We start from the raw sequence: 27,732 nt of genomic DNA on the forward strand, positions 1-27,732 counted from the left end.
TCCCCCCCCTTTTCGGGCTCCCAACAGCTGCCAGCTTCAGCCCAGAGCTCTGGCCCCAGTTGCTCAGGCACCCGTGTGGACGTCCCACCCGCATCCGAAGGTCCCAAACCCAGCCTGACTCCCCACCGGTCCCTGCTGACTCTTCAGCTTCTCCCCTCGAGGGTCCCCTCCCCGTCCCCCAGCATGAAAACCTGCACTGGAAATGTGTTTCCAAGCGCCTAGGATTTTCAGGTGAGGCAAACGAACACACACCCCAGGAGGCTGTTCGAGCTCTCAAGAATTCAAGTATTACAGTCATATGATTCAAGGATTTATTAAGTCACACATGCAAAACATAACTGCTAATTGCATTAGCAAAAGATCAATGTAAAAACACTCCACAAGTCTGCAACGGTCAATTTAAAAAACTTTGTTCTAGTGGTTGAAAGGTCCAACCTTGTATTCTTGCCAGCGGGTAAGTTGTACAGAACTTGGTTAGCACGAGCACGGGCTTACAGAACCTCACAGACCCAAAGGAACGTGGTTGATTAGGCAGAGCGACAGGAAGCGTGTGTCCGGGGGAAGGCGGCGAGGAGGAGGGTCAGCATTAGTCAAGGTACAGTACTGGTGATCTGGCAAGACAGTGATGTTACGAAAGTTCATAGTTTAGGAATATCTAAAATATTTCAAAAACTGTAAAGCTGCAACACATGATTTTTACACCTAGTTACTAGAAAACTAAGGAAAGCGCTTATTAGCTCTGAATAAAGTAACAAGAGAACAGGAATGCACTTTCACTAATCTACAAAAAAAAAGGTCTAATGCATTATCAGAAAGATTTTATAATACAAGGAGGCATATTGCTCATTAAGAAGGGGTTCTATAAGAAAAGCACTAAGTCAGCAACTATGGGAACGACCAGTTCAAAGATGAATTAAATGCCCGATCTCAGGAGGGATGGAGTCTAAGAAAAAAAGCTTAAAACACTTAGTGATGATACCGACCTTTCATCATTTACTGCATCTGACAGAAATTAACCTTTTAAGATTTTACCCGTGACACTTTCAGTTTAGTAATGACGTGCACAGTGTAGTGTTTTGTCAGAATACTGTCTTCGTCCTCTGATCGCGTCCCGTGGCCCGCACACCCGCCCCAGGTGCCCACGGCCACAGCGGACCCTTTCATCACAGGGGCGGGAGCCAGAGGGCGGTTCCAAATCTCAGCAAAAGCGAATACACTACTTTAAAAAAAAAAAAATCTCACTACAAAATCAAAAAGATTGATCAGAGAGCCGAGTCATTACGCTCGTTCCAGGAGGACACACAGCTCGGTGCTGGGGGCGGCCGGGCTGCGCCAGGCGGCCAGTCTCCGGAAGGAGGCTGGGGGCTCTCCCGGCAGAGACCAGCCAGCAGGGGTCTGTGCGTCCGAACTTGAGAGGCTGGCTGCGGTCTCTTCTGAAGACAAAGGTCTTAAACGGTTTAGTGCTTAGTGTTCTCAGCACAACAATGCAATTTAGTTCACAAGGTATTTTGGCAACTCTTAATCTGAGCAAGAATAGGGGCTTCTGAAAAATAAGGCTTTAAAAAAGCTTGCCATTTTAGGGCTAAATTTTAATATAATGTGAAAGTTTGAAGTCTTACACTTTAAACAAACAAAACCTAAAAATTACTGATTGGTTCAAAATGGTTTTATGGAAAAACTAATCTGTAACAAAAACTTGGCATTGAGTGCGAAGGCTCCACCATTTTTGAGCAAAGCGTACAAAGGTTCTGAGGGGGGCAGGGCAGGAGAGGGGCCCAGACATTTACAACAGCAGGCATTTTCTCTTCCTCTTCTTGACGGGAGGGGGGCAGAGAACCGCTCGAATAGCTTCATCAAACACTGTCTTGAGGCCTCGCTGCGTGAGCGCCGAGCACTCCAGGTATTTTACAGCACCTGCCGGGAGACAGCCTCTTTCAGCCCCGCTCTTCTCACCCGAACAAGGACGAAGAAGCAGCTCCCCGGGCCCCGCCACCTGCCGGCACGTGTGGCCCAGCAGAGCAGCCCCGACCCTGCACCCACCTGGTGAGCGTCATCACGACCCTGAGTCGGAAAACACGCTCTACTTCCCCAGACTGGAGTCCAGTCTGTGAAGAAAATAAATCCCGTGCAAAGAAAGCAGACGTGAAAATGCAAGGATTTCCTACCGATCTCCTTTGCCATGGCCAAACCCTGCGGGTAGGTGATGGGAGTCAGCTTTTTCTCCTTCAGTTTCTCAATCGTGTCTTTGTCGTCCCTGAGGTCAAGTTTAGTTCCCACTAAGATGATGGGGGTGTTGGGACAGTGGTGTCGCACTTCAGGGTACCACTAGATGCAAGAGAGAACAAAGTCATGACACGTTCCCCTCCCTCATGAACTTTCTTTGCCTAAACGATACCCATCTGGGTGCCCAACTGACCCCACCACCCCACCTTAGTCCCTCGGTGCTCTTGGCAGGAACCACCCCACCGCCCCCCCCCCCCAATACTTTCAAGAACCACAGGCCTGCCTACCTGTGGGTGTTTGATCAGCAAACCAGGATTCCAAGACTAAAGACCCAACAGAACAGGCTCTACTTGTCGGGAGGGGGGGGGGGGGGGTAGGAAGGGAAAGTCTTCCTTCCCCAAAAAACTATCTTTTGGTAAAATGGGTCAAGCTCTTACATGAACTCTGAGAATCCTACCTACATATATTCAACAGTGAGCATGAATTATGTGGACTGAGGTCTCAGCCCTGCCACCACTACTCTCACTGGACACATCCCTGATCACAACAGAACATCCCGCGCATGGCACTTTTCACTGGAAGTGTGTGAAAGACGCAGGAGTGGAAAGTCATGGCCGCTGTTTTAGCAGATGACTCCATCAGACGGACTCGAAAGTGTGATTTTAACAAGGGACGCAGCGTTTCTGAATCAGACCTTGAACTTTAGAATTCTACATAATAAAGTCAATGATTTCAAAAATTGATCTACCTAAAGTAGAATTACAAAATCATTAAAATTTCTATCACTAAATGGTAGTTTTACCTCCCAAAGATGACACTATGTAACAAAACATTGGTCTAAAACATCCCCGCTTACCTTTGCTCGAACATTTTCAAATGACGCAGGACTCACAAGAGAAAAGCAAATTAAGAATACATCCTATAAAGAGGAAAGAGAGGCATTTAGAAATGATCTCACGGTGACGAGCGCGCTTTGCTTCGTAAACGCTGTGGGGACGATTCACGAGACGAAGTGCGTGTTATGCACCAGCAGTCCGTGTCTAAAGCTCACTCCCTGGTTACAACCCTTCAGTTCTGTCAGAAGCTCCCAGACCAGAACCAGCACATGAAGCAGCCAGCTACTTATGAGAAGTGGGGAGAGGATTTACTAGAATGTGCTAGCGTTTCCTAGAGGCTGAAGAGGCCTCCAATCAGACCCCCAGGAGGCTTCTTCCTTCACACTCCCAACTCCCACTGGCAACTTTAATGCTCTTATTTATATACAGGGACCAAACCAGGGTCAAGGTGCCACTCATTTCTGTAAAACGTGGTCTGTTTTTCAAAAGCAGAGTCGATTTTAAAAAACATGTACAAACGGTATGCTTTTCATTAAGCTCCCTGGGTGCACATTAAGTACACTTTCAGTTGACCGCTGGGTTGCAATTAAACTGCTTTAAGAACTGCCACCGGGGTCCCCGGCACAGAGTGGGGTCCGGCTGTCGGTTCTCAGCCCCGAGCAGAGCTCTGGAGGACTCGACGCTGGGCAGTCGTAGCCGAAATAAAGATTCAGAGGAAAAGTCCGTGCAGAATAAATACCTGGAAGCATTTCCGACTAAACGTAAAACCTCTGCCCCACTCTATTGTGTCAAGAGTCAAACTTAAATATTTAGCTGTGTTAAAAATGCCTAAGAGTTTCTAAAATGCTAGGTTTATAAATCCCTTTCCTAGAGAAAGGCAATTCTGCTACTTTGTGAAATGTATCTCCCAAGCTAACACAATTCCCAAGCTAGCACTTTCAATCATCCGGCTGATCCCTTGTACCTGGAAAGGGAAAGAAACATCCCACACAACAGCTTTTTATAAATGACATTTAACAAACGCTAGCGCATGCACAGGCTCGTCGGAGAATCACCGCGGCAGGTCGGCACCGGGTTACATCATTTGGAAGCAGGGGGAGGTTAGCTCAGCCGCAGAGCCGCGCCCCGGACACCAGAGACACCAGGGGACACCAAAGCGGAGGAGGAGGCGCCCGCAGCCATGCTCAGTCCCGCTCCACGGTGGGTGGGCGTCACGTGGAGCCTCGACGGCCTGGGAGGCCCCTCACGAAGGTCCCTCCTTCCACGCGGGAGGAGGGAAGCAAGCAGTTCACAAACCGCTTTAATTCGAGCTAGTAGGTAAACTGTCTCGCTCCACTGAAAGCACATTTCATCAAGCAAAACCCAACCTCGAGTGAAGTGAGTACAAAGCACTCAAGGAACGTGGGGCTCGAGAGGAAATCCTGGGGAACTAAGTGAAACAAGAGAACAGATAAAGCTTGAAACTGAAGTCGACTGAAAGTTTTACATACGGCAATCGGCTTGTCTTTGCCCCTGGAGGTTATATCCTTACCATACGTTTCTCCAACCTAGTAATGCATGAGAACTGTGTTTGAGTTTAGTAAAAACTGAGGAAAGTAAAAGTCAACACAATCCATTATTTCTTCTTCATCAGAATTCTGTCTCAACCCTCCCAAAGGATCCAAAAGCAGAGGACTGTCTAGCATCTGTGACGCCAAACCCCACTGAAACTCCATCACACCTGTGAAGGCCATGATGAAGACAGAGGTCAGGCACACTCTGGCGGGGGGGGGGGGGGGCGCTACCCACAGGAGCACACAGAAGGTTCCTGTTCCGGCAGCAGCGCCACCGTGCCTGATGACACAAATGCCCGCCCGCCCGAGGAAGCGCACGGGCTCTGTCCACTCAGGAAACGTGCAGAAAGCGTGCGTTCCTCCTTAGCAAAGGCGTGTCCGTGCGTCCATTAGCAAGAGACACACGGGTCAAAGATCTCTGTCCATGTTCTGAGACACGGGCCCAGTGGCAGCAGCCACCAACGGGAGGCACACCTGTCCGTAGGACCGGGCCTCTGGGAGGAAAAGGCCCCAAGAAGCACTGCTGGGTCTGCGCTGTGACGGTGACAAGGCTGGCGCTCACTCTCCCCCCAAATTCCGCAAGTGCGGATCGAATTCAGGGAGCTAGAGGACCTGAGTGATCGTGTCAATGCACTGAGACCTTGAACTGCGCCGCCCCTCCCCACCCCCCAGCAGCTCTGGACGGGACGGCCACCCAGAGGGGACGGCATCTCCAGCGGCCACCACAGGGCTTTCAATTCGCCCCTGTTGCAACAAAAATCGAAAGAAAGACTTGCTCTTCAAGCAACACAGAACCCCACACGTCTTTTAACAGACGAACAAGAGAATTATTTTAATTTCCTCTCTCTCCAGCTTCTCTGACCCACGATTCTGAGAATATTAAAGTTGCCACTTTCATCTATGGGCTACTTTTGAAGATTTGTGCTCCCGACTCTTTATGGTGACACAGGGACCCCTGGGGATTGGCCACAAAAACGCAGCTCCAAAATATCCTCCAACCACATCTGTTCTACCTTTTTCAATTTTTAAAACATATTTTTTGATCAAGAAACATGCTTTTCCATCCTACATTAACATTCCACCATCTGCCCGTTCCCTTCTTCTTCTTCCCCCAGCCTAAATAAGGCTTTAAAAAGGTATAAAGAATAACGTGGTAATTCTTCTAAAACAATAACATGGAAATCATAAAACGTCTAGTCCTTCTGACACTTCGCTCTTCCAGGAGGGATTCATTGCAGCCTTGGCCTCCCAACCAGACACCCGCACAGACTCCTGCTGCTCGACCTTGGCAGGTGTCTCAATGTCCACGGGGGTCCCCGGAGGCCGGAGCTCCATGGCAGGGCCGCCTGCAGCAGGACTGGCCCAGCCTTCCTCCCAGTGTGTCCTGGAGCCTCTTTATTCTGCCCGGGCCTCCCCAGGCCACGGGCTCCCCTTCCCTCCGGCCCGGACGCTGTTCTCACACCGGCAGCCGACTCCCGACCATACAGGCTCCCGCCAGGCCTTCAGCGACTGCTCCGGGTCGCAAACACCGCTCCCTCACTGGCCAGGTCCACCGCCTCCACCAGGCATGCGGAGGGCACCACAGAGAGGTTCCTGGCAGAACGGGAGGGGACTCGGGGGTGGCTGGGATCTCCCAACTCCAAGCACCCTAGCGCTGCTCGTGCACGTGCGCGCTCTGTCTCTCCCTCTCATTTCCTTCTCTTCTTAAGGCCTTCCGCCCGGCTTTTACTTCCAGGCCTGGAATAGTTCTTCCTACAGACATTCTAGGAACCAGGCAAAGGACCAGGGCGCAAACAGGACAAAGATGCTGTGTGTGTGGCATCCACGGGAAGCTGCTCAGGAGAAAGAGCAGGACAGCCCCGAACCCCAGGAGCCAGGCTACGGCGGGTTCCCACCGAATGTGACCATCTCCCAGAGCGCCCACGTCAGACCACGCAACCATGCTGACACGAGACCAAAAGTAAAGAAACGAATAGAAGACCACTTAACAATCTTGTCTAACCACAAACACAAGGTCACCGTGCAAACTACAGAAACCCCGAACGCCCCCGTCTCGCAGCCAACGAGACTGTGTGACGGTGTCTGCACCAGTCACAGATTTGGCCCCAGGACTACCCTGCTTCCTGCCAGCACCCAATCCAGAGCAAGCCCTCACCCAAATCACACACCCCGCAGTCCCCGAGGTGCAGGTCTCGTTTGGGGCACAGGAACAAACCCGACTTTGTTCAAGCCACAGGTGTGTTCCTAGTGACCTGTGGCCGGAGGACACAGGTAGAGGTGGCCACCTGAACAAAGCAGAAAAAGCCAGGTGAAAATCCAAACGGCCAAGCCAAACACAGCCATTCTCCTTGCCTCCGCGCCACCACCCGGCACTCCCGAGCTGAGCGCACACACCCCGCAGGTCCCCGCAGGCCCGGACACAAGAGGCCCGGCACCTCGGGCAGCGCAGGCCTCTCCGGACCCACACGGAGCTCAGGCCTCGTCACCCCAGCGAGGCACACAGGTTCCCACTCACACCACGTCCTGGACAAAAAGGCAAATGCAGCTGACTGGACACGACGCACGACGCTGGGCCCGAGCACTACACGGGTCATGCTGCCACGGTGACAAGTCAACTCAAGACACACACACAGAACGTGCAGGAGAGCGGGCTCCACGTCGGGCCTACTTCAAATGCAGGGCTCAAACTCCCAACCATGAGATCAAGGCCTGAGCTGAGATCAAGAGCCCAACATTTATCCCACCAAACCATCATGAGCCCCTATTACGGCACGTTTTTAAAAAGAGAATATAAAGATTAAGACTTATTAAAGGACAGGAAAGCCCTAAGGATTACTTAATTTAGGAAAATGAAACTTTCAAGGGCAATCTCTACTGAACAGGACTACCTGCTTGCCATCTTCTGGAGAACGCAGAAACGAATGCCCTCAACAGACCTAACTTCGCCACCCAAGCTGCCCAACAGAGGACAGCAGCATTAAATGCCCACAGGAAACATGACATCTATTTTGGGGAGTCACCAAGCCCTAAGGGTGACATGTGGATACAAAATCGTCTACCGGCCCTTCAGGGGAGGTCTGAGCACGGTCACGGACAAGCCACATAAACAGGTCTTGTAGAGCCAACAACCAGAGACCACGTTCCAGTCAGTACAAAGTCCAGAGGCACCCCCGCTGCCAAGGTGCCAGCCGGCAGCCACCGGGCCTGCTCCCCCTGCGGGGACAGTGTGGCCCAAAGGAAGGAGACCTTCTAGGCACCAATCTCCGCATTTGGGGCCGCCCCCCCGGGAGCCAATGAAACGTCCTCATCCGCAGGAGGCCAGCGGGCGCATCTTTAACTGCTACACAGCCGCTCTCCTCTCTGCTCGAAGTGCCCAGGACACCCGTCTGCTGGCGCGTGATGTGTCACATAGCACGTGTGAGCCATCTGAGGGCTAGAGTCGTGCCTCACCCCCTTAGCTGTTCAAGTGTCTGGCAGGAAAAGAGCACCTTACACAGAAGGGACACAGAAAGTTTAAGTCCTGCCCCAGAAGGACAACACCCTGCGGCTTGATTCAATCTGTCACTTTACCTGCGTGTGTTCTGGCATACAGAGCAGGGGCCTTGCCAAGTCACCTTTGACTTACTGTGAGCCACTCCCTCAGAGAGAAAGGCCACACCCTGCCCGGACCCGTGAGTCACAGGAGGTGGCTCTCACTTCTCAGAAGTGACACCCCACCCTTCCAGATGGATCCAGTGGGTTAAAGACTCCTACTCTGTCAATAGGTTAGCAAATCCATTTAAAATCTGGAATTATCAAGCACCCATTGGGGACAGAGGAGTTTCCTAAACATGTTGAAGAACTCAAACCATCTGGTGATTATGAACTGATTTTCAAACCTTAATCAGTTAATTTTTAGCTGGAGGTTAACTGAGCACTCATTCAAACCTCCCATTTTATAGTTCTGGTTACAATTCAACTGAAGGACAATCAGCAAAAATCTACAGCTCAAAGCAACTGGATTTGGCAATTCCTCCAGGAGAAAATAAATACAGAAGACAATGACTGTTGCATTCTAAAACTGTACTCAAAAGTATAAAAAACTATCATTACTAAAAACAGGAAGTTAAATTTAAAAACACAAGATTTGGGAAGACTAGAACTACGGTTATGTTCACCCACACTACGCCCCCAAGACGGTCCATCCAAGGGTTGACACCTGCCTTCTCCAGGGTGTCTCCTTGACCCTGAGCCCTCTGGTCATCCGGGCTTGCTGAGAGCACGCACAGCAGCTTCTAGTCATTCGGGCCCAGCCAGCTGGGATGTGAAGAGCTCTCCAGATGTGCGTCTTCACCACAGCAACACTGGAGTGTCTGTGACGTACCCGGACCCTTCCGGTAGCTTTATACGTACTGCTCGTCTCATCCTATGACGAGACAGGTGACGACGAGAGCCCTGGGGAAATCTGCCAGGGTCACAGAGCTGGGAAGCAAGGGCGCAGGGTGGAAACCTAAGGAGTCTGTGCTAGTGCGTATTCCTTTGGCTGGTTAGCCACTTGAGTCTCCAGAGTTATTTTCAAATACTTTCAAGACGAAGAACAAATGTGTAATGAGAGAAGCACACGATGCAAATAAGACAATTCCTAATTTAAAGAAAAGTGGCCTCTAAGCATATTTCCACCAACTCTCATTAGCTTTTGGTACACGGATCATTTAATCGTCTGAAATGGAAGCAAAACAATCTAGAAGTTTTTCTGACTGGACACTGTGGACATAATTCTACAAAACCGAAACCTGACTCTACACTGAGAAGATGTAAGTGCTAAAGCCAAAGGTGGCTCAGACGGTTAAGCGTCTGACTTCGGCTCAGACCATGATCTCATGGTTCGTGAGTTCGAGCCCTGCATGTGGCTCTGTCAGCACAGAACCTGCTTCAAATCCTTGGTCTCCCTTCTCTCTCTGCCCTTGCATCTGCCACCCCCCACCCACGCTCGCAAAAATAAACATTAAAACAAATAATAATAAAGCCATAGAAAAAGGAGCATGAGTAACATAGAAAAATAATATTAAAGAGCATCTGGCTGGGTCAGTCGGTGGAACGTATGGCTCTCGATCTCAGATTCATGAGCATGGAGTCCAAATAAAATTAAAAAAATAAAAAGAAAGAAAAATAATATTAAACCCAAAAGACAAGTCACTAACTTGATTTTCAAAAACCTTAATCCTAACAGGGCACCTGGGTGGTTCAGTCAGTTAAGCATCCGACTCTTGATTTTGGCTCAGGTCATGATCTCCCAGTTCAGGAGGTCGAGCCCCTCGCTGGGCTCTGCTCTGAGGGAGCAGACCCTGCTTGGAATTCTCTCTGCCCCTCCCCTGTACACACTCTCACTCTCAAAATAAATATTTAAAAAGGGGGGGGGGGGGGCACCTGGGTGGCTCAGTCGGTTAAGAGTCTGACTTTGGCTCAGGTCATGATCTCATGGTTCACGAGTTCAAGCCCCGCATCAGGCTCTGTTGCTGACAGCTCAGAGCCTGGAGCCTGCTTGGGATTCTGTGTCTCCCTCTCTCTCTGCCCCTCCCCTGCTCACACTCTAGCTCTCAAAAAATAAACATTAAAAAAATTCTAATAAATACATACATAAATAAACAAATTGCAACAATGGAAGCATGTAAACTGCACAGCACCATATTCTATACCAGGTAAGACCAGAGAAATGAGAACAAGCCAACTCTGGGTTCCCATGTAGGGGACACACGCTACTGAACTAACATGAGCTTGCTGCTACTCAGGATGCCCCAAAGATGGCGATACAGCAGACCCCTGAACAACATGGGGGGGGGGGGGGGGGGTAGCGTGAGGGGTGCTGACCCCCCCCCATGCAATCAAAAGTTCCCCCAAATTTAATGGCCTGCTACTGACTGGAAGCCTTACCAGTAACATCAACAGTCGTATGTTAAGTGCATTAGGTACTGCGCTCTTACACTAAAGTAAGCCAGGGAAAAAATTTCCCTCAGATCTGGAGGAAGAAACATACTCACTGAAATGTACCAACAGGCCTTATCTAAGCAGACATGTGGAGTTCAAATGTGTTGTTCACGGGCCAACTGTGCAAGCAAACCCACAGGTGATGTGCAATTTCATATTCAGAAATCATATATTCTAAAGGACACATTAAAAATCAGTCACGATCCTTACTGTTTGCGGATAGGATAAGGGACGTAATCTGTCATAATCTTCTTGTCCAGCTGTATCCCATAAGCCCAGATTCACCGGTTTTCCATCCACCATAACATTGGCAGAGTAGTTGTCAAAGCTGCAGAATGGAGTAAAAACGGTTAGTCTTTAGCCATGGAGCATTGGGCACAGATCAGGGACTCGAGTGACTGTCCCAGGGAGGGCCCCAGAGGAGATGCACCAAGGCCAGGTGCGGTCTGGGGGCTGCCGGGCCAGCAGGCGGAGCTAATGCTGGAGGGAAACTGGGACGAGTGTAAGGGAAACAAACCAACACCTGGAGAAACTCGCCCAAGAAACAAAGGACAAGCTCCTCAATGTACCCGAAACAAAGCAGTGGCAGCAACAGGAACCTCTGCCTCTTCAACAGGACATTAAGATTCTTCTGCCCCAGAGAAACAGAGAATAAAATCAGTCCCTCTCTTTCAAATCCCACTTGCTGAGATTTTTCACATCCACATGTGGCTCATCTTCAGCAAGGTGGCGCGGCACGGCCACCGCACTGAGTCAGGGCAACAATTAGGTCGTGGTCATCCAGCCAGGCCTGCGACCCAAGCGCGAAGGGAACACGAAATGAACCTGATGTGAGAGGCTGTCGTGGACCGTTTCAGAGTGAGTGTACTGGGTTACATGCATACCAAGTCACCCCAGTGATTACTTAACGATAAGCAGAGGCCCAGGAAAGCCTGGCTGACAGGCAGAAAGTAAGGTGGACTTCCACAAAACCAAAGCAAACCACAAGTACCACCAAGTACTTCATTAAAAAGAAAACCTGGCACTGCCATTCAAACCAGGGCAAGTACCAAACAGGACCCAATACAGCAGCCTGTAAGATACAATTTCGGAAGCCACCTTCACACACTCTCGACACTGAAACTCAGGGACTTCCTAAACTGCGACGGCAAAGCCGAAGTCTGAGTAAGGCTCCGATGTGGCTTAACAAACGTAACGACCACACTAGCTCCCATGAAGACAAGGTCTGGGGTATCCTAATTCCGCTTCTGTGAGAAAAGGACAGGTTATTCAAATGAACAAGATCATGACTTTTTTTTATCTGGGAAAAAGAATCACGTGCCCGCCTACTGTACCAAAAAATAAATTCTAAATGAATTAAAGATTAAAGCGTTAGCCACGGGGCGCCTGGGTGGCGCAGTCGGTTAAGCGTCCGACTTCAGCCAGGTCACGATCTCGCGGTCCGTGAGTTCGAGCCCCGCGTCAGGCTCTGTGCTGACGGCTCGGAGCCTGGAGCCTGTTTCCGATTCTGTGTCTCCCTCTCTCTCTGCCCCTCCCCCGTTCATGCTCTGTCTCTCTCTGTCCCAAAAATAAATAAAAAAAACGTTGAAAAAAAAAAATTTAAAAAAATAAATAAATAAATAAAGCGTTAGCCACAAAAATCTAGAAAACATACTTTTGCATCACTGAAGTAGGAATGGTCTTCCTAAGCAGGACATAAAACTCCATGCAGGTAGAGTGGCATATTTACATAAACACATCAAACTTCTTAGGGCGCCTGGGTGGGCTTAGTCCGTTGAGCGTCCGACTTTGGTTCAGGTCATGATCTCACAGTTCACGGGTTCAAGTCCTGCATCGGGCTCTGTGCTACCAGTGCGGAGCCTGCTTCGGATCCTCTGTCCCTCCCGCTCTCTCTGCCCCTCCCCCTGCTCATGCTTGTTCTCGAAAATAAGTACTAAAAAAAAATTTTAAAACAAAAAAAAGTCAAACTTCTTTACGGCAGAAGACCTCATAATGAAGTTCAAAAAGACAGAGGACAAAGGAGAGACAGAGGAATTGATATTTCTTGTACACAGAAGTTCCATCAGTAAGAAAAAAATCTCAAAAAAAAAAATAAGCAAAGGATTTCAACAGTCCATCCACACAAGACTACAAATGGCCGGTGAACATTTGAGGGATTTCAACCCCACCGGGGATCAGAAATGCAAATGAGAAAGTAACTTTTTCAACTCCTGTCACCCACAGTCCAACCAGAGGAGCCGGCTTCAGTCCCAGCTGGTCCAAGTACAGCCTTTGGGCAGCACACGGGTAGTTAACCTATCAGAAATCGAAATATCCATTCCCTCTGGATTTGGCACACCTCCACTTGTCATCATCTATCACGTGTGCACAAAGACGCGTGCAATGATGTTCAACACGGCAAAAAAACCCCAAACAAACCCATGACCGGTGTACTGTATCAGCTACAGTAGTTCAAAGTCACCTACAGTGATCATGATTTAGTTCTACCTACATGTGTAGAAAAGGAAAGTCCCCACCATAAAACCAGAACAACACGGACAGTATGAGCCCACTTCTGCAAAACTTTGGGCAACACTGCAGCGCACATGCTGTGCTCGACAAGGTCAGCATGGGTGGGACTTGAGGTGCTTCCTCTACTAGGATGGCAGCTGTGAGGACAGAGCAGGGTGACGTGCTACACGGGGCTCCCTAGTAATCCTATCATCGGAAAAACACTTCCATCTCCACCCAATTCTGCTGCGGAAAGGGAATAAACAGCTCGGTGGCCAATTCCGTCCTCCGGTAACCGCCCCCAGCACCACCCTGTTTCCGTTCCACAGCCTGATAACTCAACAGTGACATGGAACCACTGGGATCACTTGCCAGAAAAGGCCAATCACAATAGAACAGACTATTTCATGTTCTGGCTCCTTGCTCCTTCACACACAGATGCTCAAGTGCCAAATTTATATGAAACTCTTACTGTATCCAGTCTTCACACTTCGGTTTGTTAACTTTGTTTCCTGAATGTCTAAAAAACAATTAGGAAAGCTGTGTGTTTCATCACAACGCAGAAACTTTACATCAGATTAAGTATTTTTTAAAAGCCCGATTCTCTTATTAATCAGACTTTGGTCAATGTTCACGTTTAAGTGGAAAACTAATCAGATCTGTTCACGTAAGAATTAAGAATGCCTTTACAGCAAAACAAAGGTCAAAAGAATTAAAACACATCACAAGTAAATTGCTTATTTAACTCCAGATACTTACACAGTGGGGATATATTCTCCAGGAAACGCATTGGTTGTGTAACTGATCAGTAGGCACGTTTTACCTACGGCTCTAAGGAAAGAGAAAAACGACATAAGTTGCTTAGTCAACATGCATGTAATTCTGTCATTATTCTGTTAAACTTACAGGAAAAAATCAAGAAGTATACACCAAGTACTTAGCATTAAACAGTTTCTGTAACCTTCTACTGAAGCCTACACATTTTCTATCCTGAAATTTAAAGTAAACAAACTCGAATTTCTCAAAAAGGAGCCTTCTTCCTGCTCTGCTTAGGAATTAGCATTCACAGAACCAGCTGTTAATTAAGCACAGGTTGAAGAGGAACGATAGTTTAAAATGGAAAGTCTCTTCTGCGACTATGTGTAGGAGTCTCTCATCTGAGCATCTTCAGTTCTATCCTCAAATCACTTTGATGCATCCTAATATGCAAACACAGCCTTCCTCTGCAACTTCCACTTGGCTGCTAAGTAATACGTTTTGCAGCCTCAGAGTGGTAGCTCAAACCCACCACCTTTTAAAGCCTTCCCTCTGGCACCAGTAAGGACTGTTCTCTTAACAGAGTGCTTAGTCACTAACCACCGCACACAGAACTGTGAGCCACAAAGAGCCATACAGAACTCACTTTAACTCATCTGTATTCATTTGCCACTCCGCAACCCCCATCCTCACACATCACCATAAGCCTTTAGAGCGGCTAACACAATATATTCCAGACATATTAACTAACGGCTCAGGGACGCTGGCATAAACTTCGCAAAGCTGCAAAGAGGAGAAAGTAAAAAAGAATCGTGTAGAAATTCTCCAGAGACAGAAGGCCCTCCCGCACCACTAGTGGGGGATACAGTGTACCACGGGGCAGAGGTCAGACTGGTGGCTTGGAGTCTTCCAACCACTTGAAATTTTCATGAGAATGTATCACCTACAAATTAAGATCACTGTGCCCTTAGCCAAAAAATGAGTTCCAAATGTGACATTCTCAGGGTGACTTCAGGGGCTTCTGAGAGCCTGGGTCCCCGGCCTAAGTTTTCACTAAATGCTCTCCTTACTACCCTTGATCTTAGCCAGAAGGCTGAGAAGCGATATAAATGCTCTCCTCACACAATGAAGCTCTGAGCTGTAAGAATTTGTTGTCCAATCGCAACTACTATGAATTAGGATTCACTATAAAGAAGTTAAGTGCTTTTCTATTTTCTTAGCACTCTTAGCTTAAGGCAAAAACCTCTCTGCAAAGACAGATTACAGGCCCATCCGGTTTGCCAATACTTGTTTTACTCATAACATTATTAAGGGCTTAAAAATTAGAACTCCCCCACCCTGAAGACCTCACAGACTCAAACATTACATTACATCATCAGGAAGTAGCTCCCAACTCCTAAAGGCTTTCTCAACAAAAATGACTCATTGACCATACATTTTGTGAAAAGCTTACAATGTCAAACCTATATAAGCAGGAGGTGGAGATGCATAGTCATTAGCCTAGATTTGAGACCCGGGACCACCTCTGTATCACTTACTAGGCTGGACTTTTTTGTAAGTTTCAACTCCCTTATGCCTCAGTTTTTTCAACTATAAAATGGATGCAAAACTACCAACTCCATCACAAAACTACTGAAAGCATGAATTCTATTTCAATCTATACCAACAAAGTATGTGCTATGCAAGGAAGTATACCAGGTACTGAAGATATTCCAAGGAACAAAACTTCATGGAATTTGTGCAGTTATTTTTTTTTAATGTTTGTTTGTTCATTTTTTGAGAGAGAGTGAGACAGAGTGTGAGCGGAGGAGGGACAGAGAGAGAGGGAGACTCAGAAACTGAAGCAGGCTCCCCAGGATCTGAGCTGACAGCACAGAGCCTGACACAGGGCTAGAACTCACGGATGCAAGATCATGACCTGAGTCGAGGTCAGATGCCCAACAGACTGAGCCACCCAGGTGCCCCATTTGTGCAGTTATTAAAGTAAAAAAATGAAGAGTGCATGGGGCACCTGGGTGGCTCGGTCTGTTAAGCATGAGACTATTGATCTTGGCTCAGGTCAAGATCTCACGGTTCGAGGGACCAAGCCCTACATTGACAGCACAGAGCCTGATTGGGATTCTCCCTCTCCCTCTCTCTGCCCCACTCACACTCTCTCTCAAAATAAATAAATAAAACTTAAAAAAAAAGAAATAGGGGCGTCTGGGTGGCTCAGTCGGTTAAGCATCCAACTTCAGCTCAGGTCATGATCTCACGGTTTGTGAGTTCAACCCCTGTGTCAGGCTCTGTGTTGACGGCTCTGAGACTGGAGCCTGCTTCAGATTCTATGTCTCCCTCTTTCTTTGCTCCCCCACCCCCACGCTCTGTCTCTCTCAAAAATAAGTAAACATTTTTAAAAAACTGGAAGAAAAAATGAAGAGTGCAGTCATTACATAAAATTATAGGTGTGACAAGTGTTACTAAAGATGGTCTGGGGGGTGCCTGGCTGGCTCAGTCCCTAAAGCCTCTAGCTCTTGATCTCAGGGTCCTGAGTTTGAGCCCCACGTTGGGTGTAGAGCCTACTTTAAAAAAAAAAAAAAAAAGGTATCTTTTTGGGCATCTGGGTGGCTCAGTGGGTTAAGCAACAGACTTAATTTCAGCTCAGGTCTTGATCTCGGTGTCAGGAGTTCAAGCCTTGCATTTGGTTCCACACTGGGTGTGAAGCCTACTTTAAAAAAGGTGAGGGGGGACAGGCGGGGGGGGGGGGGGGGCCTGGGTGGCTCAGTTGGTTCAGCATCCGACTTCAGCTCAGATCATGATCTCACAGCTCGTGAGCTCAAGCCTCACGTCGGGTTTTGTGCTAACAGCTCAGAGCCTGGAGCTTGCTTTGGATTCTGTGTCGCCCTCTTTCTCTGCCCCTCCCCTGCTCGTACTCTGTCTCTCTCTCTCAAACATAAACATTAAAACAAAGAATTTTTAAGATGCTCTGGAAATGTACAGCAAAGGGATCTAACCTAGTCTTGGAGCTGATAGAGGTCGCAATGTACGCTGAAACCTAGGAGGAATGGGGACATGACAGGAGGAACATTCTAGGCAAAAACAGCAGCATTGATGGGGAGGCCCAGAAGCCCAGCACAACTGAAGAACCAAGAACTAAGGGGGAAGCAGCAAAGGAAACTCTGAGGAGGCTGTCATCTCTTCTTGTTAAGGACATGGGACTTGATCCTACTCGGGAAGTCCCAGAAAGTTTTTAGTTGCCAAGAAACCATTAAATTTGCATTTTCAGAAGCAGCCTCCAACTGCAGTGTGGAAAGGAGGACTGAGGAAGGAAGCTGGGACTGGAGACAGAAAAACGAGAGTGGTTTGAACCAACGAGGGAGATTCAGGGTAAAAAGAAGTGGGCCATTTCTAGAGCTTCCTAGGCGTGCGGCAGAACAAGATGGCCCAGCCATGGGCTGGATGTGGTAGCTGAGGAAGAGAATGGAGTCTAAGGCCATCATTGCTGAGCCTCTTTTCAAAATTACAAATGTGTAAAAATGTAATAGTTACTGCCTCTTAATATCAAGGATAAGAGGCTATAAAGATTTTAACGGTTATGATAAAACGTCATGGTAGTACTTCCTTTAACAGTACTGTTTCAAATCTCTTCCATGTGTATAGGAACAAAGCCATTACTATAAATATGACCCACTCTGTTTCAAAAGCTCTAAGATCTTGGGGCGCCTGGGTGGCTCAGTCGGTTAAGCGTCCAACTTCGGCTCAGGTCATGATCTCACGGTCCGTGAATTCGAGCCCCACGTCAGGCTCTGTGCTGACAGCTCAGAGCCTGGAGCCTGTTTTGGATTCTGTGTCTCCCTCTCTGACCCTCCCCTGTTCATGCTCTGTCTCTCTCTGTCTCAAAAATAAATAAACGTTAAAAAAAAATTTTTTTTTAAAAAGAGGTGGACGCCTAACGGATGGTGCCACCGGGCGCCCCAAAACTCAACCAGTTTTTAATAATGATAATAATAATAATAATAAAAAAAAAAAAAAAAAAAAGCTCTAAGATCTCTTTTCCTGAAACTTCACCTTTAGCCGAGGCATCATCTTTTGAAAGGTTTAACTGCAAAGGAATTCAAGGTATTGGCATACCCTGATAGGCTGAAATTTTATTACCAACCATTACAGCTATAAACTAATCTGTAAGAAATTATTAAATTATAAAATTCCGACTTAATTAAGTACATGTCCAAACGCTGATTTACATATTTACTTAGTTTTAAAAAAACAGATAAAAAGAAAAAAATAATGGTGATTTACCTCCCATTAGTGTTATCTGTCCACTCCTTTTAAAAACACTCCACAAATAAACTCTAGAGGCCAAAGTCAACACAGCTCCCACACGACGAATGGAAGCTGCATTTGGTCACAACCTTGACTGACGCGGCCAAGAACCTCTGAAAGTTACTATCTGGTTTGGAATTTCCACTTTTATATATGCTACCACTGAGTTCAACCTCTTTTTAATCCTTGAAAGCTGCCACAACTGTAGAAAATGAACATGAATCTACTGAAAGAAAGTTCATGTGAGTAACATTTTTTTAAGCCTATCTGTGCCTCTCCTGCTCTAGTAGAAATTACAAAGATTAAAGCCAGTAACTCATGTTCCTATTATGTTCTTCATTTTCCCATTAGGAGAACTTCAAGGAAACGTTTAAAATTTGGAGGGTAGGGCCGCCTACCTATTGGGTGGCTCAATAGGCTGAGTGTCTCTGAGTTTGACTCAGCTCATGATTTCATGGTTCATGAGTTCTCCCACATCAGGCTTGCTGCTGTCAGTGCAGAGCCCCGCTTCGGATCCTATATCCCTCTCTCCCTGCTCCTCCCCCACTCGCACTCTCTCAAAAATCAATAAACGTTTAAAAAAAAAAAAAAAAAAGATACACTGATCTTAGGACTCAAAGACCAGATTTCTTCAATGAGAAAATAAGGAGCCTGTATTACTGTCTAAAAGTACCTAGATCCTGGGGCACCTGGGTGGCTCAGTTAAGCGGCGGAATTCAGCTCAGGTCATGATCTCATGCTCAGGAGTGCAAGCCCCGCATCAGGCTCTGCGCCCACAGCATGGGGCCTGATGGTTGGGATGGTCTCCCCCCCAACCCTTCCCGCAACTCCCACCACTTGCACACACTTTCTAATAAACTTTAAAAAACAATAAAAATTTAAAAAGGTACCTAGTTCTTAACGATATATTAACAGAACATAGTGGAATGTGAAAGTATTAAATATATATTCATATTTGTTGCATCAATGAAAGACCCTGAATGAAAGTCCTCAATTTACCCTGTGAAATGGGGTTTGGAAACGCTCCAATTGTAGGCCTTGAGTAAATGCATAACCATGCAAAGACTAAATTCAGGAAATACATGAATAGAGTAGTTTAGCGCACAAAAACACAAAACCTAATGTGAAATTTTGATATTGTCACTAACAGGGACATCACAACCAACTTAGGAAAACCAGCCATTATCACCATTGGAGGCTTCAAAAAATTCAAAAACTGTGTAGCTTCTAGAACCCTCAATGCTGAAGATGCTACCCCTAAGAGAGTCCAATTCTGAAGTAGCCTTTAAGCTACAGAGGAACCCCTCCCCCTTCTAGAAACACCAAACCTAACCCTAGAATAGTTATTATCTGGATCTGCGGAAGATACAAAAAAGTTCAAAAAAGACTTTTTATCTAACTGCATATCAGCCTCATTCTTCTTCAAAATCAAATCCTCTTAAAATATGCCCTGATAATGGGAAGATAGGTCAATATCAGTATAGCAAAATATTGATTACAAAATCTAAGTGGCAGGTGTTCACTACACAATTCTTTCAACTTTCCTGTATCTCTGAAGTTTTTCATATTTAGATGTGGAAGGAAAAATATTCCTCTGATGACATGCGGTAATTGCCCCGGGAGCAGGATTCCTGATAAAACATCTCCTTTTTAGGAAGACTAAAAATTACAAGAACTACCTGGTGATACAGAGGTGAAAAAGTAGGAGGCACTAATACATTAGATGATTAATGCAAAAGAAAGAACATCATAAAAAGTGGCTTTAAGTTCTCTAAAAATTGATTCCTGATACTCCTCTAATGAATCCAACCCCAAACTTTTACTGGGATTATCATTTGAAAGTTAAGAAAAAAAAAAAAAGGCATAGTATAATTTTAACCACCAAGATCGGAGTCAAACAACAAATCTAAACTTAGGGGCGCCTGGGTGGCTCAGGTCATGATCTCACAGATCATGAGTTCTAGCCCCACATCAAGCTCTGTGCTGACAGCTCAGAGCCTGGAACCTGCTTTGGATTCTGTGTAGCCCTCCCTCTCTGCCCCTCCCCTGCTCACACTCTCTCAAAAATAAATAAATATTAAAAAAAAGAATTATTTTAAACAAATCTAAACTTAGAAGCCAGTGCAGAATTCAAACACCTTTACAACAGGTCAAACACAAACATATGGAACCCCATGCTGAAGGCAAAACACACAGACAATTCACAAAGCACTTAAATTCATGGATCGGACCATCAGTGATTGTTCAATGGAAACAAGTAGAGAGGAACTGGTGCATTCCTAAAAAGATGACATCATCATGGAAGGTATTTTTTATGCTCAACTAAAAACATTCCTGGACAGCAATGCCTAAATTAGACACTGGGCTGGAGAGACTACTAGCCCAATCTGGAGTGAACTAAGAGGGGCTTCATTCACTCGCAGCCTCCTGGTCAACCAAAGCCAAAACAACGCTATTAAAAATGGTTTAGGGGTGCCTGGGTGGCATCCAAATCTTGATTTTGGCTCAGGTGGTGATCTCTCGGTTCATGAGTTTGAGCCCCATGTCAGGCTCTGGATAGTGTAGAGCCTCTTAGGATCCTCTCTCCCTCTCTCTCTCTGTCCCTCCCCTGCTCACTCATGCCTTCTCTCTCAAAATAAATAAAATAAACATTTAAAAAAATGGTTTAGGGAGAGACACCTGGGGGACTCAGTCAGTTAAGCCTCCCAACTCTTGATTTAACTCAGGTCATGATCTCATGGTTCGTGGGTTCAAGCCCCACATCAGCCTCTGTGCTAACAGTGCAGAGCCTGATTGGGATTCTCTCTCTCAAAATAAAATTTAAAAACATTAAAAACTTTTTTTTTGAATGGCTTAGCAATATCTGAATGTGAGATGCTGTCTTACCTAAGTAAAACTGAGAGAATCTTGGGGTCACATGTCCATCAAATAAGAATGACAGACCCCGTGTTCAAGAAGGACTAACAGAATTAGGACCAAGAGAAGGATTAATAGCATAAAAAGTGTCAAAATTTCAACTCACATTTTGTACTCAATGCCAACTGAATTGCTATATAGAAAATAATCCATAAGAAGAATATAGGCTAATTGATCCTAGTTATAATATGATTATGACATAGCTTCTAACTGTAGTTCCCAAGAATATTTTTTTAAATAAGGAAGCTTGCAATTTGTGCAATTTCAATTTGCCTTTACTGCTTAAACTGCCCTTAATTGCCTCAGATTCCCCACCATGGAGTTCTCTGCCCCACAAAATGTAGACCTACATTTACAGCTTTAACAACTTTTGAAAGAACATTCCAACCATATCATCAGGCTGATGTTTTGTTTGGGTAAAAGCAGAAAATATTTTTGGTATGGAAAATTATGTGTCTAAATTTTTCACTGAAGTAACGTTTGCTATATGCCGTCCCTTAAAGTAATAGAGGGAGCACATGGCTGGCTCAGTTGGCAGAGCATGCGACTCTTGATCATGGGGTCGTGAGTTCGAGCTCCACACTGGGTGTAGAGATTACCTGAATAAATGAATAAATCTTTAAAAATAAATAAATACCTTACATTTTTTTAATCCACTTCTAACAGGATTCTTAGCCCCCCAGTCTACATCAATGTCAAATACGAAAAAAACTAACTGAAAACTTTAAGCCAAGCCAAGAACTGTCTTATGCCTACCACTCCCCTCACAGAGTCCCTCAGTGCCTCGGAGTAAGAGAAACAGCACGTACTCCACACAGGGCAGACACCTGGGAGGCACTTCGTATCCAGGATCTGGTTTAATCCTCACGAATTCAACTTGAGGCACCTGTCGTGTGGGGGATGACTGATATGCCCAGGGTTTCCCCCTAAGCAGCGGGGTAGAGACTTGAAGGAAGGATCCAGATCCCACAGTAGGCGTTCAACAAGTATGCGACTAGATAAACAAGCCAATACAAACAGCAGAGGTCCATAATCTGTAGGCGTTAAATATATCTGCTGTGCTTATGTTTTAGTTCCAGAAATTTTCAATTAAGGATATTACATAGGATATTACTAGGGTTATTGAATTATCAGCAATTTGGCGTTTTTAAAAACTAGCATTATTTCATATTCTAAGCATTACTGATTGAACATTTTTAATTTTTAATATTTTCTGGTATTTTTTTTAACGTTTATTCATTTTTGAGAGACAGAACATGAGCAGGGGGAGGGGCAGAGAGAGGGACAGAATCTGAAGCAAGATCCAGGCTCCGAGCTGTCAGCACAGAGCCTGACGAGGGGCTTGAACTCATGAACCACGAGATCATGACCTGAGCTGAAGTTGGACGCTCAACCAACTGAGCCACCCAGACGTCCCGACATTTGTAATTGTTAAGAGAAATTCACTTAAAGCGTTAAGACAACTTGATAAACGTTTAAATTTAAACTTCACTTAAACAGTTTACTGACTTCCCTATTAAGTAACTGAACATTCCCCCCCACCCTGATGAAAATAAAACTTTCTTCTGAAGGGTTTAAAAAAAAAAAAAAAGGTACCATACATATTCCCAAATAGGTGGGAGGTGTAATTGTTGGCTATATACATAGAACCATGAAGTGTTAATGTTTCGCATGTTGACTCTGACAAATCCCAGATGGGCATCTTTTAAAAATCAGTTCAACTGTACCCACATCTGAATTAGCTGTGGAAACAATTTCGAATGTCTAATTTGCAACAATCTAAACAAAGCCAATTCACAACTGGAGAGGCATAAAAGCCACATCAGTCCTAATGACTTATTTGGGGAATATTAATCAAAAGATAGAGCGATGCCAGAACGCTTCCTTAGACTTTACAAAACTTGAAAAATGCACCCACTGCCTTCTGAATTTCATGAAACTGGTAGTAATTCTTGGAGCTTCCTTGTTAACACTCAACTACTCTAGCCCTGCTGAGACACACAATTTTGCTCGGATTACACTGAGATTCTTGTTTCTATGGGAGGAAAAAAAAAAAACTGCATAAGCCAAGTCTTGTCTTCCTCTAGGGCCTGTAACCACCACAGACAGTGATGAAAAGAAATGCCTTGAGTCACAGGGCAGCTCCGCTCAGGGAGCCTGTTCTGCTACATCCCATACCTAATGCAAGAAGCGAAAGCCAATTTTTTTTTTTTTTTTTTTTTTATGACCACACCACGTTCAGAGAAAAGAACAGTCTTAATCACACCCGACTCCTCGCAGCTAGAATCTCAGAAGTTTCTCCACGTTAAGAGCAAAAATAATCACCTAAAAAAAAAAAAAAAAAATCTTAACAAGTGGCCAAGTGCAAGCGGAAGATAGCCCGTGGTAAATCAGTTTAGGGCCACCAAACCCGCCCAGGCAAACATTCGTCCGGTATTATCGACCTGACCGCCGGGACACACGGAAGCTCTCAACCGGGCTCGAGAGGTTGATGTAAAAGCCCAGAAAGGGTCGTTTTCTGAGAAAGGCAACTCCAAGCCCACCGGTGTCCAGGCGGACGAGGGAGGGTGGCGGCGCGGCTGGGGGGGTCCCACCCGGCGAACGGCGGGCCCGACAGAAGGCGGGAGGGTGGAGTTCACTTTTCCCTCCGGCCGCGGGTCGGCGACCCCCTCCCCCACCAAAAAAAAAAAAAAAAAAAAAAAAAAAGGTGGGGGGGAGCCGGAACCAGGCCCGTGCCGTCCGGTCCCGGGGGTAGTGAGTGGCGGCCCGCGACCCACGCCACGCGCGGCAGAGAGGCCGGCTCCGACCCCGGGCGAGCCCGCCCGGCCCCGGCCCGCGCACTCACCCGTCTCCCACCACCACACACTTGATGGCCTGCATCTGGGCCGCTCGCTGGGCCGCGGCGGCGGCCGGGCGCTGAGGCGAGAAGCGGCGCACTCGGGGCGCGGCGGGCGGGCGGGCGCGCGGCTGCGGGCGGCGGGGCGCGGAGTGCCGGGGCCGCTGTCCACGCCGCCTCGCCCTCCGCCAACGGGAAGCCGGAGCCCAGCAGCGGCCACCACCCAAAGCTGGGGAAAACTGCGGAGAAACAGGAAATGGCCGCTCCACTCACATCCGGTCTCCCCTCCCCCCCCCCGCCGCGCGGGCGCGCCGCTCCCAGGCTCCGGGGCGGGGTCGCTCCTGCCCGCGCGCCTCCCGAGCTTCCTGCCGGCTTCGGGGATGCTCGGGAGACGCTCGGGAGCGCTCGGCTCAATTCGAGCGCGCTCGGCTCGGGGGCGGGGCGCGGGGCCGGCCGGCCGCCATCTTCGTGCCGCCTGATGATTGGCCTAAGTGTAGCCTTCTTCTGTGATAGCCTTAACTTAGGAGAGGAGGAGGTTCCTCCGGAAAATTCGGAACCTGAAACTCTAAAGAAGGAAATACCACACTACCATTCTTCAAAGAAAACTCCTGTTCATTAGGTCAAAAATATGTTGAAATTTGTTCGCTCACGTATGCATTTTGTTTCCAGCATGCTGAGCGTTTACTATGCCCTATGCTTTGTACGAGTTCTGGAGATAATGTTCTGTAGGCAGACCATTAAGGTGCCAATATTTGGGATATTTGCTTTCAGTTCTCCCTTCCTTCCTTCCTTTTGCAGGTTCCATGTCCACCGTGGGGCTTGAACTCATGACCCTGAGATCAAGAGTCGCCTGCTCTACCAACTGAGCCAGCCAGGAGTCCCTCTTGGTTACTTATGTATGCAACAGCATGTTGTACGTATGTATGTATGCATGTATGTAATCTACACCTAAGGTGGAGCTCGAACTCAAAATTCCATGATCAAGAGTTGTACGCTCCTCCAGCTGAGAGAGCCGGGCGCACCTGTAACGACATGTTTTATTTATTTATTTTTTTTTAATTTTTTAACGTTTATTTATTTATTTATTTATTTATTTATTTTTGAGACAGAGAGAGACAGAGCATGAATGGGGGAGGGTCAGAGAGAGGGAGACACAGAATCTGAAGCAGGCTCCAGGCTCTGAGCTGTCAGCACAGAGCCCGACGCGGGGCTCAAACCCAAGGACTGCAAGATCATGACCTGAGCCAAAGTCGGCCGCTTAACCGACCAGCCACCCAGGCGCCCCTGTAACAACATGTTTTAAACAGAATGTAGAAACACTGAACCGTTGGGACATTTTCAATGGCCCGTTGCTATTCAGTCCCATTATGCACATGTCCCTTAACCAATTCACGTATCACTGGACAGTGGAATTGTCCCTATTTGAGAAACAGTGCTGAGCTGGGCATGTTTGTGCCAGAATCTTCACAGTTTGATTTCTTTAGACTACACGCCCCAAAATGGAGTTTTAAAAACTTCCATACCTGTTGTTGCATTGCCCTCCTGCAAAGTGGTAACTGGTTCATCTCCCATCAGCTCTGTTTGAGAACAGACCCTCCAGGGGAGTTGATTTCCAATGACATTTTTACCTGGAGGTCTTCTTCTTCTAGAATTCACTCTGTTGAAGTAACAGTGTTCTGAAATCAGACCTTCTCTACATGGGTTTTTTCTTTTCTTTTTTTTAAAGCATCTTTGTCTTGCAGTTATTTCAAAACAAACATGGTCCTGGGGCAAAGGACATCTCCTTTTCGCTGTTCCTAAAGCTCTCCCTTAAAGAGGAGTCAAAATTTTAAGGGTACTAGAGCAACAGTGTCCTCTTTGCTGGTAAAAATATCCAGGGAATCTTTAAAAAAAAATTTTTTTTTAATGTTTGTTTTTGACAGAGAGACAGAGCGTGAGTAGGGGAGGGGCAGGGAGAGAGGGAGACACAGAATCCGAAGCAGACTCCAGGCTCTGAGCTGTCAGCACAGAGCCTGACACAGGGCTGGAGCTCACAGACTGCAAGATCATGGCCTGAGCTGAAGTTGGACGCTCAGCTGACTGAACCACCCAGGTGCCCCAAAAATATCCAGGGAATCTATGACCAAGGTAAACTACGCAGTCTAAATACAGGAACAAATAAAAGGGTGGGGCCTCAGGTCAATAATTTACTTCAATTGAACAAATAGTGGAGGGCTGCACTTGCCTAATGGACTGATAGTAAATGAAACATAGTTGCCAGGATACCGGGCCCACTCTTCTCCCTGTTAAGTGGAGTATAAACATAGTGCTGACATCAGGGACCAAAAACTGTATTCACACTAATAAAAAGGGCTTTCATCAAAAAGATAAGAGTGGAAAGGAGGCACTGGGTAGGATTTCTGGTGGGTCTTGATGGAATAAGAAGAATTTTCCATAGTGAGAACAAAGGCCTGGGCATTAGAAGCCATCCTCACATGTGACTCCAAGGGAGCCACGCCTTTGAGCTGGTTGGGGTCTGGAATCCAGAGAGGTCATCAAAGGCTGCCTTGAGGACGGACTTGATTCTGATACATGTGTTTCTGAGCCAACAGGCAACACAGCCCACATTCAGATCATGATTTCTCTAGATTGGTAAAGTGAGAGTCCACTGTCCAAGAGGTTTGACTGTGTGTATACAATAACAAAATCAGCGTACAACTCACATATGAAAATACACTGATTCAAAACTGAGTTTATTTAAAAGTTTAAGGGGCGCCTGGGTGGCTCAGTCGGTTAAGCGTCTGACTTCAGCTCAGATCATGATCTCACAGTTGATGAGATCAAGCCCTGCGTCAGGCTCTCTTCTGTCTGTTGGCTCAGAGCTGCTTTGGATCCTCTGTCCCTGTCTCTCTCTGCCCCTCCTCTGCTTATTCTCTCTAAATAAATAAATAAATAAATAAAACTGAATTTAATAAACTTTAAAAAAAATAATAAAACTTAATTTAAAACTTCTCCACGTTTGACCTTGAGTAATGTTCTCCATGGCAACAAATGGGCCAAAAAAAAAAAAATTAAAATTAAAACTAGTGACACCTGGGTGGCTCAATCAGTTGAACGTCTGACTTTGGCTCAGGTCATGATCTTCCAGTTTGTGAGTTCGAGCCCTACATCAGGCTCTCTGTTGTCAGTGCAGAGCCTGCTTCAGATTCTCTGTCTCCCTCTCTCTCTGCCCCTCCCCCGTTCCCCCTTTTTTTCTCAAAAATAAATAAACATTTTAAAGACTTAAAAAAAAAGATGCTAGAAGGGGAGGCTGGTAGAGGGAACCCCAGCACTGAATGGCAATTATAGGAAAAATGGTCAATTAGAGACACCTAACAGAAGAGTCTCAACAGAAAAGAACCACTCATTACAGGGCCCAATGGGGAGACACATACATTGCATCTCCTATAAGACATCAACCACCCCTGCCACTCAGCCAATGGGAAATCGTCATCACTGGCAACTCTTGCTTCTCTCCAGTGGGCTTTTATTCAAAACAACCTCTCCCTGGAGAACCTGGGTGGCTCAGTTGGTTGAACATTGACTTTAGCTCAGGTCACGATCTCACAGTTCCTGAGTTCCAGGCTAACTGTTGTCAGCCCAGAGCCTGCTTTGGATCCTCGATCCTCTGTACCCTTCCTTCTCTTTGCCTCACCCCCAAGTGCAGGTGTGTGCTCTCTCTCTCTCTCTCAAAAAAAAAAAAAACAAAAACCTCCCAACTTCCTCCTTCCCCATAAAATAATGTTCCTCTCCTTTGTTTATCAGACTGTCCTGTGGTTTTGCTGTAGCCTCCTTGTCCTCAATTGCAATTCTCTGCTATTCCCAAATAAACTCATTT

General features: G+C 46.7%; 1 protein-coding gene across 2 annotated transcripts; it reads right to left on the bottom strand.

Moving 5' to 3' along the window:
* Positions 1-297: 297 nt before the first annotated feature.
* RAC1 (Rac family small GTPase 1) lies at positions 298-24,159 on the bottom strand. Of its 2 annotated transcripts, XM_060649567.3 has the most exons (7): positions 23,886-24,159; positions 13,826-13,897; positions 10,787-10,904; positions 4,550-4,606; positions 3,080-3,142; positions 2,166-2,325; positions 298-1,914 (listed from the first exon to the last, which is right to left on the bottom strand). In XM_060649567.3, the coding sequence occupies exons 1-7, from the start codon at positions 23,918-23,920 to the stop codon at positions 1,784-1,786; spliced, it is 636 nt and encodes a 211-aa protein (XP_060505550.1). In that variant the 5' UTR covers positions 23,921-24,159; the 3' UTR covers positions 298-1,783. The 2 variants fall into 2 exon arrangements, with proteins under 2 accessions (XP_060505550.1, XP_060505551.1); XM_060649568.3 differs by lacking the exon at positions 4,550-4,606 and having other exon boundaries at positions 23,886-24,150.
* Between the last annotated feature and the right edge of the window lie 3,573 nt (positions 24,160-27,732).

Source organism: Panthera onca, chromosome E3 (assembly GCF_046562875.1).
Source record: "Panthera onca isolate mPanOnc1 chromosome E3, mPanOnc1 haplotype 2, whole genome shotgun sequence".
In the NCBI taxonomy this organism is placed as follows: domain Eukaryota; kingdom Metazoa; phylum Chordata; class Mammalia; order Carnivora; family Felidae; genus Panthera; species Panthera onca.

Bases quoted from the DNA above. Each gene is read 5' to 3' on its own strand.
- RAC1 (XM_060649567.3), bottom strand. From the start codon at position 23,920: ATGCAGGCCATCAAGTGTGTGGTGGTGGGAGACGG. The intron at 13,898-23,885 runs GTGAGTGCGCGG...CTCTTTCCTTAG, and splicing joins TGTGTGGTGGTGGGAGACGG to AGCCGTAGGTAAAACGTGCC. The intron at 3,143-4,549 runs GTATGTAAAACT...TCCTCTTTATAG, and splicing joins GCAAAGACAAGCCGATTGCC to GATGTATTCTTAATTTGCTT.